Genomic DNA, 15,454 nt, shown 5'->3' with positions numbered 1-15,454 from the left:
GACTTTTAACTATCAAGATCCAATCGTGAATTATTATTATTGCATTGTGGTGTCTGTAGAATGTCATTGTCGAATAGAGCTTGTAGTGTACCTCTCTTATTGCATCTCGAAACTTACCCCGCCACGTCTAATCCATGCCGCGGGGCACTCTCGACTTGACTTTTCCCAAACCTCCAACAGCCCACCCCCACCAAGATCCGACTCTACATAGCAAGACAACAGTTAAGCTAGTCACTTAATTCTTCTATCTCAAACCCTCTCAACCAGCACAATTGTATCTTTCCTCTCGGTATAGCCGTTAAACAGCCACCATGTTCAAGAAAGAGTACATGCCCCGCCTCCAAACCTCTCAGCTCGCAACTAACCTCTCGTCGCAGAATCCAGCCTTCGCCCAAGCAGAAGCTCAAATCTTCCGTCCAGCGAACCCTCCGCAAGGATTTACTCGACACATACCCTCTCCTCAACACCTATATCGACGAGATCATGCCCAAGAAGGCCACCCTTTCGAGTATGAAGCTTACCGACCGCAACACCCTCTACGTTCTCGACTCGACACCCATCTTCTTCCAGCAGGACCTGACAGGAATCCTTATTCCTCACCTCCGACTTGTCCATCGCTTCCCTCAAGCCTTCCCTAGCATTCGCATAGACCGTGGTGCTATCCGTTTCGTCCTCTCTGGCGCCACCCTCATGGCTCCTGGACTTACCTCCGCTGGTGGCAGACTGCCCGCCGACGGTTCGCCCGAGGGTGTGCCCGAGGACAAGATGGACCAGAAGATGGACGAAGATTTCCGATGGAGTAGAGAGTTAGTCAAGGGTGAGCCTGTTGTTGTCATAGCCGAGGGCAAGGAAGAGGCGTGTGCTGTCGGAACACTTTCCGCAGGAACCAAGGAGGTCAAGGCCAAGGGCAAGGGGCCTGTGATTGAGGACGCGCATTACTTGGGTGATGGACTGTGGATGATGCCTACTGAGTAGAAGGTCGCATCGTGTTTGGATTGAGACTGGAGCAGGAATCTTGTGATACCAATAAACGAATGGGAGAAGGCACAACAGACAGCGGCGCAGGTCATGGGTTGATCTTGTTTACCGAGCATATCAAAAAGTATCCAAAGCTAGATTAGCGATTTTAAATGGTGTACCATGAGCAGTGCCCAGACTTGCGCGTTTCGTTATGATATCTCGGCATTGACGATTATTTGCTATAATGCGATAGTCAAGATGCAGCCGAGCACTATCTATCTAGCCAATGCATCCAGGCCACCGAATTCTTTCACTCTACCAGTATTTCCTATAGGCTATATCCATACCATGTCTCGTACTTGGATACTCGTCCTCTGCTTTCTAGAATCTCAACCTCCAGATAACCCATCCAGCAAACCAAAGCCCTGTGATCCAATGTCCGACCGCCTTGTACCTGAGCTCGTCGCCTCCATTCATCCACACAACCAACCCATCACCAATTCTGACAACCGACAGAATAGCTGAAAAGGTTGTCACAGCACTCTCGTTACCCTGCCACTGCAACGCCATGAGTGTCATTCCGTATGACATCTCACGAATACCCTTGAAGTACATGAGTGGCGAGACAGATCCGGTCTTGCTGGATTTTTTGCCAGGTTCAAGAAGAAGTCCGACGTGACCATATTCTGCTCGTGGTGAGAAGAGAGCCATGATGCCACGCCCAACGCAGGTGGCGCCAAGAATATTTGGCGAAGAAATAGAAGAGAATGTTGTCATGATGTATGTAGGTATGTCGGATAATTGGATTTGATGTAGTAGCCAATCATGCGGTTTGGTGAGAGGATGAATAGTGTTCCTGAGTTGACATGTCAGCAATGCAAAGATAACTGCAGGAGTTTGCTTATCTAGGTACATATGGATCTAACCAGAAATCTTTAGCGAGGTAGTCTTGGCCTCATCCTCCTTCCTGTTACCCACACAGCTACCCTCGAGTTACCTGTATTTACATCGCGGATGAGTTTTGCTCTGGAGCCTGTCAGGCCTGGATGGGACACTGATTTCACGTGTGACGGGTCACTGGCGAGGAAAAGAGATGTGAGCTTAACGGTGGTACCCGAGAAGTGCAACAGTAGGTAGAAATAACAGTAGTCAAGTAAGAGGGTCTTACTTGTCGTCTCAGATGGTTGTTTTTCACGTGCGAAAGCGATGTCTTTCCTATATGACGGGGATCACTAGAAGAAAGGCAATGTGACAGTAATCTCGGGTTGACATGCTGCAGACATCGTTCTCTATTCATTGGAGATTTGAGATAAATATATAAAGCTCACCTATCAGGTGAATTATATGTCTACATTCTTTCTGAGCAACCATGAATCCTGAAGAGTTTGTCATTGCCGAAGGTTGGGAATGGCCAGAGGATAATGGCAGCATGGCTTTTGCTCCCCCGGCTCTGGAACAAAGGTTCCAGATGAGACTGCTCCTTCACGGGCCGTAATGTCTGTCTGGTGCCTTGACGTTTAAGTTATGGGATCGAGTTGCATGGACTAAGAAACTTCCGCGCGCATCTGCGCATCTGCGCACCTGAGCCTAAGCCTAAGCCGGAGCAAGAAGCACGCCGTATTCGGGAGGAGGGTCGTCAAAGGCGTGAGAAAGAACTCAACGAAAAACCCTCTTTTATGACGAGCGCGCTCTTGCAAACTTAAACAAGACTAATAACAACATAGGTGACCTATGAACGGTTTGGGTATTTTGACGACAATGAGAGAAAGTTTGTTATAGATCTGGTGAAATGCTTCTCTTTCGCCAATTCGCCAGAGTTCATCGGAAAAAAAGTAGGAGGCACGACGACAGCTTATTGAGATTATTTTCAATGTACTAAGATCTATATACTCAGTCTCTAATGTTGATGACTTTGGCTTGACTCTCTCACGACATGAATCATCCCATCCATGTTCTTGTGACTACTCTAGTTCCACAACTTGCGTAATTCGTATATATATTCCACTTACCCGATTGACTTCAACGACCCCCCAGCTACAGCAGTCTTAAGATTGTTCATCTTCCGTAGTATAGTGGTCAGTATGCAAGCTTGTCACGCTTGAGACCCGGGTTCAATTCCCGGCGGGAGAGATCCAGCCATCTGCGAAACGCAGATTTATGTTTTTTGCCTGTTTCCAATAGGCACGATAATCATTGGGGACTTTTCTTTTGTCAATCCTGTAACAATCAATGACAGCGGGTCTTGCGGCTCCTTTTTGCTTGGGATGAATGTCACTGATGCAAGGTACATACCCAACCTTTCCAGGGTCTAGACGCGCTAATTCGAACCGACATACCCCGACATTCATGCGTGTTGATTTCTGGAAGGAATTAATCTTTTAGATTGACTCTAAATTAACTTTCTGTGTAAAACCACCTCATCAGCCTAAAAGCAATTGCAAGTCTAGGGACAAGCGGAAAGGCAATCACATCAAATAAAAGAAGGGTAGACTGGTTTTGGGGCATAAAGATGCAGTTGTAAATTGTGTATGTACTCTATATGAAGGTTCGTAGAACCAAACGGAGACGCTAATATATATATATATGCATTGTGAATCGTTATAGTAAGATCAGATCTCATCCAACATGGTAGGTAGAAGGCAGTCTAGACTGAACCTTCTGGGACATCAGAATCCAGAATTTACTGGCCCTGCTGGGAGTAGAGACAGCCAACGGGCTCGCTGACCTCGCTGACGGCGAAGGTGACAGAGACACAGTCCTTGTTACCAGCGGGGTTGTTGACACCGGCGCTGGTGTAGACGGAGTAAGAGCCATCCTCCTGAGGGCAGGCGATGAAGTTGTCGCTGTCATCGTACTGGAGGAAGTTGTTCTCGCTGATGGACCACTTGTCCTGCTCACAGCGGTTGCAGAGAGGCTGGGCGCCAGTGCGGTAGCCCAGCATGCCCTGGCCCATGCCGGATCTGTCGGTCCAGACTTGCTGACGAGGAAAAGATGTAGCGTAAAGGAGCATCTCCTTAGTCTCGGTGTTGAGGGTGAAGGTAGCGGCATCCTCCTTGGCACCGGCGTCACAAGATGCACCCTGGTCCTTGAGCTTGAGGGCAAAGCCGTTCATGGAAGCCTGGAGGTTTGTGTGATGGATAGGGCTAGCAGATCGAAGGGCAACAGCCTGGAAGACCTTGACCTCAGGGTTGGGAGCAGCGGAGGCGATGCCAGCGGCGACGAGAGGAGTGAGGACGAGGTTCTTGAACTGCATGTTGGCGGTTGTTGTTTTGGTTGTTTAATCGAAAGATTAAAGAGTTATTGATTGTAGGAGTGAGAGTTGTAGTGAGAAGATGAGTGAGTAGTGAGTGAGTGAAGAGAAGTTGTTGAGAGGTTGATGGTGATGGTCTTATATACACATCTGGATCTCATTCTTGACATCATCACAACTCCCCTACACCCTAGTATCCGTATTTAGTGGGTAATACTTGGGGATCGTCGCCGGCAGTTGCCTCACAACGGTTGACCCAATGCGAGGTTCCGTGGTGCAAGGAACGGGGAGCAATTGCATGTTGTCTTGCGGAGAATAGCCATGAATACGAGTTGCTATGGGTCTGATGGAGAGCCTCCTGGGCCTGTGCTGCAATATCGAACTGGGGTACTCGGTGTAGCCAAGCAATAGGAGCTATCAATCAGTAGCTGTTACGGATACTCTACACAGAGCTTCCATGTATACTCCGTACGTAACAACCTAGACAGGCCATCATTGCATTGCACCGAGCTTCACAAGGCGGTATGTACCTTTGACCGAGGAACCGAAGGCGACCAGCCATAGCCTGCCCCTGGGCTGTGCTCCTTGGACTGCTGGTGGTTAAAACTGGGGAATTTATGCTCTGCCAGCCCCAGCTTTTCATGAAAACTAGCCAAGGTACCTATTCTTAGTTCATTCTTGACTTTTCTAGAAATGGTCCTGACTTAACTTAATTTAAGCTAGGCTAGATCTTCCCTTTTCCCTTATTGATCCGTGGTGTCTCTCACTTGGCTGAAGACGTCATAACAAGACAAACTAAGAGCTTTGACAAGATACTAACAATAACAAGTCCCGTTGTCGATTTCAACGTTGGCATTGACGTTGTTGGTGGACAACTGTACAATGGATCCCTTTGTAAATGCAACAGTCCGACTGTTTGCCATGACCGACAATCCACAGAGCAAAACAAAAGAATTGCAGACTGCAATCGGATGATCGATCGAGCCAGGTTCTCCTTTTACTGTGCATTTTTGACGATCCGGTTCTATCTGGACTCTAGCCGAAGTTAATACCCTGTGTTAAGGGTCCAGCATTGTACGGTGAAGTCGCGCACCCAGATGGAGCCCGCCAAGATGGATGGAATATCTGGACTCTTTCGCCTCCTTAAGACGGTCAACGGGAATGTAACAATGGTCATGGCCAAGGCGGAATTGAAGTCTTTGGGCTTCGAATTATGGGGTTGCATTATTCAACCAGAGAGCGGTGATTTCATGCTGGACAGAAAATACCTGACATACCTATCCTGAATTACAAGGGGAAAATACAAGGACGTTGATGGTGGGGTATACAGGGTTTCACTTATAGCATAGCATAACATGCCAAAATAAACCAAAGTCACTTGCCAAGCATTTGTACATCTCAATTTATGCAGGGAAATACTTATGCAAGTTACGGCCAACGATCAGCATACCCCAAGAAGTTTATACGAGATTCTGTTGTCGATCAGCCCGTATAACCAAAACCTGGCCTCATGACGTTGAAGTACTTCTTTTTGCGAATGTCATATTGATAGTCATATCATATACACAATTTGGGTAGTTGGTGTATGTAGGCTAGGAGCATGGAGACGAAATTAGTAGGCCAGTTTATGCTATTTGGACTATAATTCTTAGGCTGTTTATTTCTGTATTACCCTAAAGCTTAGGCAGTGTTGCTGGATAGTGGGCCATTAGTCAGTACAGGTAACGTTACTGGTCCAGCCCGCCATCTCGGAATGACCACATCTGTTCAACGTCTCCAGGATAGACGTTGAGAATGCTCTACTCCAGGGTAAGGCCACTGGCTTTGAGAGTTCTATACTTGACGAGTCTTCCATCGAACATCCTGAAGCCATGCTATGCTCAAGACATGGGCATAGCTCAGCTCACCCAATCAAACCCCTCATACAAATTCGACTCCAATTTCACAACATCCCCACCCCCAGCCTACAAGACTATCAAAGTCACAAAACGAAGTGACATTGAGAAATTATACCCTCTACTTCTATTATACATCACCGAGCCAAACAAGGCAGCCTTACTACGGGAGGTCATTGTTGACACATACGCTTGGCCAAACTTCTATTCCTGCTTCCACGACGGAGGCGACGATCCAGAGCCGCGCCAAGACAGTGGCGAGGGCCTAAACAAAACGCACCCCAATCGTCAAATCGACCAGGATCCTCATTCAGCTCTCGAAAGTCACGTTACATTTCTGGGTCTTGGGGACCAACTAACGGAAAAGATCGTTGGGGCTTTGGCATGGAAGAGGAAGCACTGGTCGGGTGAAGTCCCGGACACTGCAAGGGACTTTGACGACAATGAGAGGGCGTTTGCAACCGCTGCACTCATCATAATCTTCTCCCTCTGTGAACAGATCTCTGTGTTACGTATAGACGATTTCCCCACACTCCTCAAAGAGTATTTGCTCAAAAACAACTATGGGCAGCTCAAACGATTTGCCTTGCAGCAACTCAAAACTGTCGAGTTCGTCAAGGAATATCCCTTGGATAACAGAGTATACGAGGTAGTCGAGTTCTTCGAGTTTCTCAGAAATTTTGGCAAGCTACCGGCTATGGAAAACCTGACTATGGAGGGTGTTATGGAGATCGAAGTTAACAATTTAGTCTCGCCTGCCACTTCCAATATCAAAAATATACATCTCAGCCATTGCGACATTTCCGGATCTACGTTGAGCAAGATGATTCGTTCTTCCAAAACACTCGAGGAACTTCGAGTTTCTTTCGGTGGCTTGTGGCACATGGACATTGGTGCTTGGAACATTCGGCCTCAAACAGTGGGCAAAAGTATGCTGCAACATCGAGACAGCTTGAAAGTCCTGGATCTTGATATTGCAGATTTTGATTATACAGAAGTTGAATCTTGGGAAAATAGTGGGTTTGAGGAGCTTGCACAGAGTGGCGATGAGTATTTCGAGCTTGACAGAAAATCAAGCACACTCCCGTTCTGGCAAGAGGATATACCAGATGATCGACCTTACAGCCTGACGATCGGTTCTCTGCACGATTTCAACGCCATGACACATCTCAGCATCGGTCTGAACGCTCTGTTCGGCCCATCATATAGACGAAAAGAACCTCCGTTTCGACTCATAGATGCGTTACCTCCCAGTTTGGAGTATTTTTGCCTCTATGGTTATGTCAAGGGGGAATGCGAAGAAATTGATAGTCATATCAATGAGCTCATACAACATAAGGAAAAGCGTCTTCCTCGTCTGCTGAACATTCGGGGGGTGGACGAGACAGTCCTGGGAGTTTCTGATCTATATGCCAACGACAATTCCCAAATAGAAGATAACCTGTGGCAGTGGCCTGAGATAGAATTGAAGTGGGTTGAAGCTTAGGGAAGTTTTAGTATCCATTATGTTTTCTTAGGAAAGCTTTCGACCTAAATATGGGCTGAAAGAATAACTAGAGAGTACAATGACGAAACAAATGGGTTCGAGAAACCTGACAGACGAAGCGGCCCTTATAGCCTGGGTGAGGACATTGGAACTCTCTTGTTTAAAGGCAATTTGAGAGAGGAATTATGGTAAAGGACAATGAAATAAAAGTTTAACTAGCTAAGAGCAGGCAAAAAGACAAAACTTTAGTATTGTACATAACAATAGAACTCAATCTTGTCGATTCTAGACATACACCCTACTAGTTGTAAGATCAATTTCCCATCTAGGGCCTGCCACACCCAGTATCACGCTCCCATCCACCTACCACGACAATAGTAGTCGAGACTGGTGCCAGCCAAGATCTGGTGGTTTTTCACGTTTCCGAAGTCTAATGCTGCCTTTTCACCTTAGCTTTGAGTCATAAGGGAGAGCTCAAAGAAACAATCTTATCCGTGCCAGTCAAAACAGATCAGCTATTCGTACAGCTCGATCAAGTCGGTGAAGTTGTCAGCAGCAGAGGTAATGGAGGTCTCTCTGCGAACATGGCGGAGCTGACTATCAGCGTTGTCCGAGTTGCCTGGATTTTCAAAAGGAGCTTGGAAGATCGAGGAGGGTCCGGCGGTGGGAGAGTGCCTGTATTTTTCGCTGGTACCTTCAGAAGGAGGGGATTCTGAAGCCTTTTCCATCCAGGGATGCTTTCCAAAGCATGTGCGGGAAAGAAACAACTTGAAAGTCTCTTCAAACTTGTCCTGAATGTCTCCTTTGTATCTCCCGTATTCTTGTAGGAGATTTGAGTTGAACCTGTGTTCGTAGCCACGAACCAGATCGGGCCACCACTTGTACTGCACCATGCAAATGTACAAAAGGACGAGGTCGTCCGGAGTAAGGACTCTCTGAAGCCGTTCGTCCTTGGTCACAGCGATCCAAGCTCGGTAGATCTCTCCAGAGCGAAATTTGAAGTATTCCTTGCCGAGGGAGAAAGACTTGGAGTGGGGGTTGTGGTGAAACATTCGCGCGACGATGTAGCGGCTGATGGTGTTCTTCAAATTGTCAATCTCAAAGTCCAAGCTGTGATCAAAAGAGAAAGAGAGAGCAGCGAGCATGAGAGGAAGGTTGATCCCATCTTCATGGCCAATGAAACCGCTAGGACACAACTGAATCCCGAGTAGAAGAGTCAAGACGTCGGCGTCAATATCCGGAATCTTTGATCGCAGCAGGAACCCCTAGCCTGGCTGCGAAATAAAAATGTCGATAGGGATAAAGAATTCTTGACCATTGGCTCTGACTCGATAAAGACGTCGAGGCCTGTGAAAGATCTTTTGTTTAGAATTGTGCTAGACAATAGAAAGGAGTGTCCTCGACTTACTCTTGAAACAGCTCGGCATTGATTATACGGCCCTGAGTATGAATCAGGGGATACGATTCCTACGTAGAACGTTAGCGGAACTATCCACCGAACGATTCACATAGGCCTAGATGTGATCTTAAGGAGACTGAGGCTGTGTGTAAGCTTGTAAACTTACATCGCCGGGTAGGTACCAGACTGGATGATCGATTTCTTGTCCCTCGTCAGGGGCATTAGGGTGAGATGTAGCACAACGAACAACCGGAACTCTCACGGTCTCTTCTGGCGGGTCACAGTAGATAGTCGAGCGGTTGATAGAGTAGTCGATTAAGTGTTGGTCCGAAAAGCCACCTGCATCGAGTGGAATATGTGCTGTGCCAGCAGTCGAACGAGCACTAAGACGGCCACCTTCTCTCATGAACTGCCCAAAAGACACAAGAGACTCATCTACGTGGGAGCGACTGTCCAGAGTTTGGGATCGGCGTTGAGCGGCTGCGGCATCAGCATAACGACGAGGCCTCCGAAAATCTCGACGACGTGTCAGATGGTCCCAGACAGACTGCACCTGGTGAGAGAACGATCGTCGAGGCATATTGTGCCTACACGAGTACCGAAACTACTGCGGGATGATGGTTTGAGAGAGGAGAGGCTCGTCCACAGAATGAGATGAGACTGATAGGCGGGCACCTTGACGTAGGGATGATGAGTGTCATATCCTGAAGAGGAGGTAAGGGGAAATCAGAAAGAATAGTATCTTACCGGGCGAAAAAAGATGCAGAAGTGCTGGATTATTTCAGTCCTTCAATGAGCAGAGAGAAAATCTCGTATTAGGAGATGACGAGGACGCAAATGATGAGAGAGAGAGAGAAAGGATAGGAGTGCCAATAACGACAAACTGAGAGTGACCTCTGCAAAGCAAATGTTAGAGGGAATAACGGTCATAGAAAGGACATCAAATGCGGTGGAGGGAAGAAATGAATCAGCAAGAATACACCACTAATTCTGATGTATGGGAAAGATTAGAAGACTGTTTAGGTGGTGGGCAGAAAGGTAGGAGACGGAATATGGTGGGGGCAAACGTTTGCCAAACTCGAGTTTAAGCCCTGTAATAAGATAAAAACAAACATGGATTTGATTTCAGGAAACAAAGAAATATTTTTCACTTCGTTTTATCTTTTTAAGTCTCAGGTACGGGTCAAAAAGATTGATTTAGTAGATAGGAGAGGAGGTCTAATAGTAGTATACAGGGGAGACTACAACAGCAGCAAATTGAATAGAAGAAGAGGATAGCCTAAGTCTCAGGGTTTAACAATAAATAGTCTAAGAACTATAGCATAAGGGGCATAAAGTGGCATACTAATTTCGTCTCTTGTGCTTCTAGCGGTCAATTTTTCTGATACCCTGAGGCTCGTCCCGGGCCTCGGAGCCCAACTCCTGAACTACTCGGTGACCCATACTCTTGAATGCCCAGTAGGGCTTTCCCCACCATCGATGCATCTGCTTCTAAATCCCGTTCATGTTGAAAGCTTTATCGAGCCCATCTTTGGCAATACGATGAAGTTGCTTATCGTGGAACTCCTGGCTAACTACCGTAAATTTCTGTCAAATTGAACGGGTGGAGTAGAGCAGAACTAATGCAGCTTCTTCCTCCGCCGAATCCTCCCACTTATGCCTAGGACCCAATTCAGAGCCGGAGCGAGAAGCACGTTGTAGTAGGGGAGGATGACCTGTGCCGATGGCGACGCCATCCCAGATGACTTCGTCGTTTACGAGCTTCCACTCCTTACTAGGGAAGTCCCTGACACCGAATGCATAGTATCGTTCGCGAACAATCAAGATCAGGCGTGGATGACGGAGAAAGATTCCAGACATACATTGACGTCCGAGATAAACTCACTCTAGCTGATCAGAAGCATATATACTACATCACTGTCAGCTACCAGCTCATGGCGGATGAATGCCGAATGTATAAGAGAAAGTTCGACATCGTTCCTCCTGGCAAAGTTCCTGGCGCGCCCACCTGACGAAGTCGAACATTGTTTTCATTCGGTGGCGTCATTGATCTCTTTTTAACGTCTGGCATCCTTATCATGTCGTTCCCCATTATTTGAATCATCTTTTCAGCAGAATCTTCTCAAGCACTAAGGGATGTATGGTTGAGATGTCCAACACTTACAGTAAGAGTTTTGTATATTACATAGTGGAGGTAACGTTCAAAAGTAAACATTAAAGACATAAATATCGTAGGGGAAAAGTGTAAGAGCTTCTGCGATATCTGTAATCTTGCCAGGATCGAGGCCAGGCTTTCATACAATCTTGGGGCATATCGGCATAGTCACATCGTTGAAATTCGAAGCGAAAAACTTGTATTCACTAACTACTTGGTATTGGCCGTCATAACGGCAAGAGATCAAACATCAGATGTCGTTAAAAAAAAAAGAAATCTATAATTATTAGTATAGAGACTTATTATAGTAGAAGTGAAGTACTTACCAGGACCTTAGAAGCCTGCAGATCGATAACGCCCTCGATAGGGCCAAAATGGCGGACTAGAAGACGGAAGTGTCAGTCTATCTATATACCTAGGTATCATAGTATAAAAGTTTAGATGGACTTACGGGTTCTCTGGGATACCCCAGAGCCTGGGGCTCTACCCCGAGGCAGCTCTGCTGTTGTGGGCAGAGCCCCAGTGCGACTGACGCCTCGCCCGAGGGGCAGCCTAGGCCCCTCCAGGAAGTCGATCCCGAAGAGAAGGAACCTCGGGCGTGATAGCCCGGGCGTCCCGGCCCGGCTGGGCTTGCCCCCCCCTTGCCTGGGGGTTGTTGCGTCGCTCTACTGCCGCAACGACGTCGTTCTCGATGGTGCGGGCAAAAGCCCGGACACGGTCCATGTTGAACAGTCCGTTGGGAAGGCGTACGCTGTTAGGGGCCACAATGTTGTAGCGGGATGCGTCGACACGTTCGATGATGATCTCTTTCATAGCCTTAATGTGAAGAGCACGCATCTGAATAGCCTTTTGGTTCGTAGGCTGAGCGGGACCCGGGAAAATGTTCTTGATCTCCTTGATGATATCGTTCTTCTGCTTCTCAAAGAGGAATTCGCGGAGTCGTTGATGATAGTCCGATTCGATCTTGAAGGTTTCAAACGCTTTGTTCTTAACGCCTTCACGGGTGGTGAGAGCCTTTGAGTAGAAACCTTGAGAACGGCATAGAGGCTTGAACACATGAACCCAATGTGCGTAGACAGGACGCTTAGCTAGGCGTTGACGATCGTTAGATTTGGTAGGCTCGTAGTCCTCAGAATAGTCGGAAGGCACATAGAACATGGGAGACTGGGAGATATATCCGAACATGGTGTTGACATCCGCGAAGGGTCGCCAGTACTCTGTGGAGGAGACTCCGACGAATTCGAGGATTTGGTTGGGGACAGAAGTAAGCAGGATCTTAGCCCTTTTCTTGTCGATTCGTTCAACTTCGGGGATACGAATCCAGAGTCCCACGTTGTCTACGGTGAGTCCAAAGGGTTTGATGACGGATCCGAGGAGTTGCCAGATGTCACCGTGAGCTTGGTGGAAGCGTAGGTACTTAGCCTGCTTGACAGTGTCACAGTAATGGACGTCGACCTGAATGTAGAAGCCGGACTTGTCGCCATTGATCGAATCTGGAGTGGAAGATGCACCCTTCTTCTGAATTCCGGTTAGCGCTCTGACTGTAAACATATTAGGGAATATTACCTTAATATCCTCATCACCGGAACTGTCTCCAGAGTTCCAGCTGGACTGACCAAGCTTGCTGATAAGGTTTGAAAAGGATGAGAAGGAGCCTAGCCGGAAGGTGAGCCACGGTACACGATCAACATACTAAGATCTTGAGGTACTTACGAGAACGTGGGATGAAGAGCTTTTTGCCTTTGGCAGACCAAGAAGACTTTCTCCTTTTGCCGGAATCAGGGCTAGGAGAAAAAGTTCCTTGAGGGCTAGGGCTTCCAAGTTCCGAACCAGGGCTGTCCGCCATAAGGGCGACGGCAAGTCCGGTTTGGCGAGCAACGGCATGTGGAAGCTATAGTCGGTTGTTAGTGTCATTTTGTGCTTGTTAATACTCATTCGTATATGAAATTCAAGCTTACGATTGTTCGTCCTTTGTCTTGCAGTTCTTTGAGTGTTAGGGGTTCAGCGTTGGAATCGGGATTGCCTGGCGCGCCAGATTGAGGACGAGATAGATCTGAAGAAGAGGTACAAGCAGAGGAAACATCTCCAAGAGGAGTAGCAGAAGACTTGAGTTCGTTGGAAGTGTCGTCCTGAAGCGGATCATGGGTAACCGGCTGGGGAAGATGTTTGGGCCAAGGGATAGCAAAATGAGCGGCTACAGCGCTTCCTGGCTCAGTGATTTGAGCGTCGGCCTCGAGAAGATGGTTGATGAGAGTGAGGATGCTCTCCTTGCGCATGTCGTCGCCAATGAGACCGGAGACGATGATGTCGATGTCGCCAAAATCTTTCTTACCAGGACCTTCGATGGGAGAATCGATCCAACCAAAAGCAGGGGTTAGAGCGCGAATGACTTTGTTCTTTACCTCAAGGTAGACCTCCTTTGGCATGCGAGGGGTCTCCAGAGGAGGATCCGAGTGAGAAAAGGCCTTGCCTCCCATTGTGACGGGATTACAAAAGAAGTGTGTGCTTGTGGTAGGAAATCAAGAGGAACAAAAGAACAAACTTTGTGGTACGATGAAGCAAAACAGAAATGTTGCAGGAGTTTGGGAGGAGGTAGGATTTGGGTGGACGAGCATGCACTAAATATGACAGCAGCTGGGATCTGACCTAACCCACTTCTAGGCTGCCCTCCGACTTTCTCTCACTGAGTCACTGACAGACGCCAACACTGAATCACTCAAAATACACTCCTTGGTAAGTCAGTTATTCAGCCTCAATTTTCAACTTGATTCCTCTCAAATGTTGTCTCTTTTCCTTTCTTCTTTTATATCTACAAGCACTAATATCTTACAAGTCAACATCTTGTCATCTTCAGGTTTGGCTCATTGTTCTCCTCTCCTCCAAACATTGCATTAGGGCCAAGATCTGTTTTGTTTTCTTTGTTTCTGACCTACAATCAGACAGACACTCAAGCAGAACTGCAAATCTACAACCGAAAAACACTTTCTATCATCCCATTATGTTTACCGATCTTTACCGTATCGATTTACCAATGTTGACAATGAATGGACTTCTTCTTGTCCTTTGTATCTTCTTGTTCCTCATCTTTATGACCATGTTCGACGAGAATGATCTGCGGCGAAATCAAGTCCGCCACCATCGTCTCCATGATCTTGACCAAGGAGATGAAAATGAAATCTAAAGTGTGCATTTGGTAGGTATTACTCAACGGTCGCCGGTAAGTGGCCAGTCTTTCTCAGTTCTCAAGTCTCAACAATGTAGCTAACTTGAAAACTCGCAGGCATGCCTCTAGACGACTATAAAATCTTGGACCGTTTCGGATCACAAAGGTTACTATTGGAACGAGGGTTATCTGTATCGTTTGTTACTACCAACCTCGTAGAACAAGACTTAATATAATGTACTGGTATGGAAGCTAGCCCTTACAACTCAGCACGTTTAGTTTCTTACTTCAAGCCACTAGTCATTGCCAGCATATAGGCCCTCTTCGTTATACACCCAGATATAGTATCAAAAGGCAAATTGATAAATCACAATGGCCGATATAAGCCCATATTCTACACATTGGACTAGACGATTCACAAGCTTCGGAATTCAGTATTAATACCATACGATGATTTACCGCGACGACTTCCTTGAGTCCCGGCTAATATGCGATAAATGCTTAGGGACTATAAACTAAAAGAAAGCCTCCTCGTAGTTATACAAGTCAGCGTTGGCAAGGCCGGCGAGGCACAATAAGATATTGCACAACTGATAACCTAAACTTTAGATACAATCGAAGAAGCGAGGAAAGCGTTACAGGCGATACTCCTAGATATCATAAATACAGTCGATAATGATGGACTATATTGGACGCTATGGAACAGCCTGAGGTCTGTTTCAATTTATATCCCTTCATCCTGAATCAAAGCTAACTCGAAATGAGTCAATGAACCTATAAATTCAGAAACAGGTGCGTAACTCCCATACTGAAACCTATGTCAATGTTGTGAAGCCAACCAGTTCCCAACTTACCAACTACAACACTACACTACTGACTTGAAGGGCCAGCCACGACATCTGGCAGTTAATTCAGTCGACACCGCCTTTCCACCTATCATGCCATTGTTTACCGTTATGGTTACAGTATGTTGCAGCTATATGAGCACGACTCCAGAGGTAAGCCCATTGACGACCAGGTAATAATCTGCCTGCGCCCAGTATAAAGGAATCTTGAGTCTAATTAAAAGTAGAAAGGCACCACTGGTAAACACTAAACTCATCACCCTATGCGGAACGGCATAGTCTTTGCCTTTTGACCTTCAAG

At 46.9% G+C, this 15,454-nt stretch overlaps 7 protein-coding genes across 7 annotated transcripts; 2 read left to right on the top strand and 5 right to left on the bottom strand.

Annotated features, from left to right (window-relative positions):
- Positions 1 to 311: 311 nt before the first annotated feature.
- On the top strand, positions 312 to 975 carry FSST1_007568 (translation machinery-associated protein 20; the record flags this gene model as incomplete). The annotated part of the gene is made up of 2 exons (XM_083224365.1): positions 312 to 325; positions 378 to 975. The coding sequence occupies 2 exons, from the start codon at positions 312 to 314 to the stop codon at positions 973 to 975; spliced, it is 612 nt and encodes a 203-aa protein (XP_083083529.1).
- A 366-nt stretch (positions 976 to 1,341) lies between these two features.
- Positions 1,342 to 1,737, bottom strand: FSST1_007567 (DUF4267 domain-containing protein; the record flags this gene model as incomplete). The annotated part of the gene is made up of 1 exon (XM_083224364.1): positions 1,342 to 1,737. One exon carries the CDS (start codon positions 1,735 to 1,737, stop codon positions 1,342 to 1,344), a length of 396 nt encoding a protein of 131 aa, XP_083083528.1.
- Positions 1,738 to 3,640: 1,903 nt separating this feature from the next.
- FSST1_007566 (uncharacterized protein) lies at positions 3,641 to 4,213 on the bottom strand (the record flags this gene model as incomplete). Its single annotated transcript, XM_083224363.1, has 1 exon — positions 3,641 to 4,213. One exon carries the CDS (start codon positions 4,211 to 4,213, stop codon positions 3,641 to 3,643), a length of 573 nt encoding a protein of 190 aa, XP_083083527.1.
- Positions 4,214 to 6,004: 1,791 nt separating this feature from the next.
- FSST1_007565 (uncharacterized protein) lies at positions 6,005 to 7,591 on the top strand (the record flags this gene model as incomplete). The annotated part of the gene is made up of 1 exon (XM_083224362.1): positions 6,005 to 7,591. One exon carries the CDS (start codon positions 6,005 to 6,007, stop codon positions 7,589 to 7,591), a length of 1,587 nt encoding a protein of 528 aa, XP_083083526.1.
- Positions 7,592 to 8,106: 515 nt separating this feature from the next.
- On the bottom strand, positions 8,107 to 8,736 carry FSST1_007564 (uncharacterized protein; the record flags this gene model as incomplete). The annotated part of the gene is made up of 1 exon (XM_083224361.1): positions 8,107 to 8,736. One exon carries the CDS (start codon positions 8,734 to 8,736, stop codon positions 8,107 to 8,109), a length of 630 nt encoding a protein of 209 aa, XP_083083525.1.
- A 120-nt stretch (positions 8,737 to 8,856) lies between these two features.
- Positions 8,857 to 9,570, bottom strand: FSST1_007563 (uncharacterized protein; the record flags this gene model as incomplete). Its single annotated transcript, XM_083224360.1, has 3 exons — positions 8,857 to 8,938; positions 9,000 to 9,058; positions 9,157 to 9,570. 3 exons carry the CDS (start codon positions 9,568 to 9,570, stop codon positions 8,857 to 8,859), a joined length of 555 nt encoding a protein of 184 aa, XP_083083524.1.
- Positions 9,571 to 11,697: 2,127 nt separating this feature from the next.
- FSST1_007562 (uncharacterized protein) lies at positions 11,698 to 13,622 on the bottom strand (the record flags this gene model as incomplete). Its single annotated transcript, XM_083224358.1, has 4 exons — positions 11,698 to 12,663; positions 12,712 to 12,800; positions 12,859 to 13,036; positions 13,104 to 13,622. 4 exons carry the CDS (start codon positions 13,620 to 13,622, stop codon positions 11,698 to 11,700), a joined length of 1,752 nt encoding a protein of 583 aa, XP_083083523.1.
- Between the last annotated feature and the right edge of the window lie 1,832 nt (positions 13,623 to 15,454).

Source organism: Fusarium sambucinum, chromosome II (assembly GCF_050947815.1).
Source record: "Fusarium sambucinum isolate potato_lamoka chromosome II, whole genome shotgun sequence".
Classification (NCBI taxonomy): domain Eukaryota; kingdom Fungi; phylum Ascomycota; class Sordariomycetes; order Hypocreales; family Nectriaceae; genus Fusarium; species Fusarium sambucinum.
Note: the sequence above shows the minus strand (reverse complement) of the source record. Positions and strands in the feature narration are given on the sequence as shown.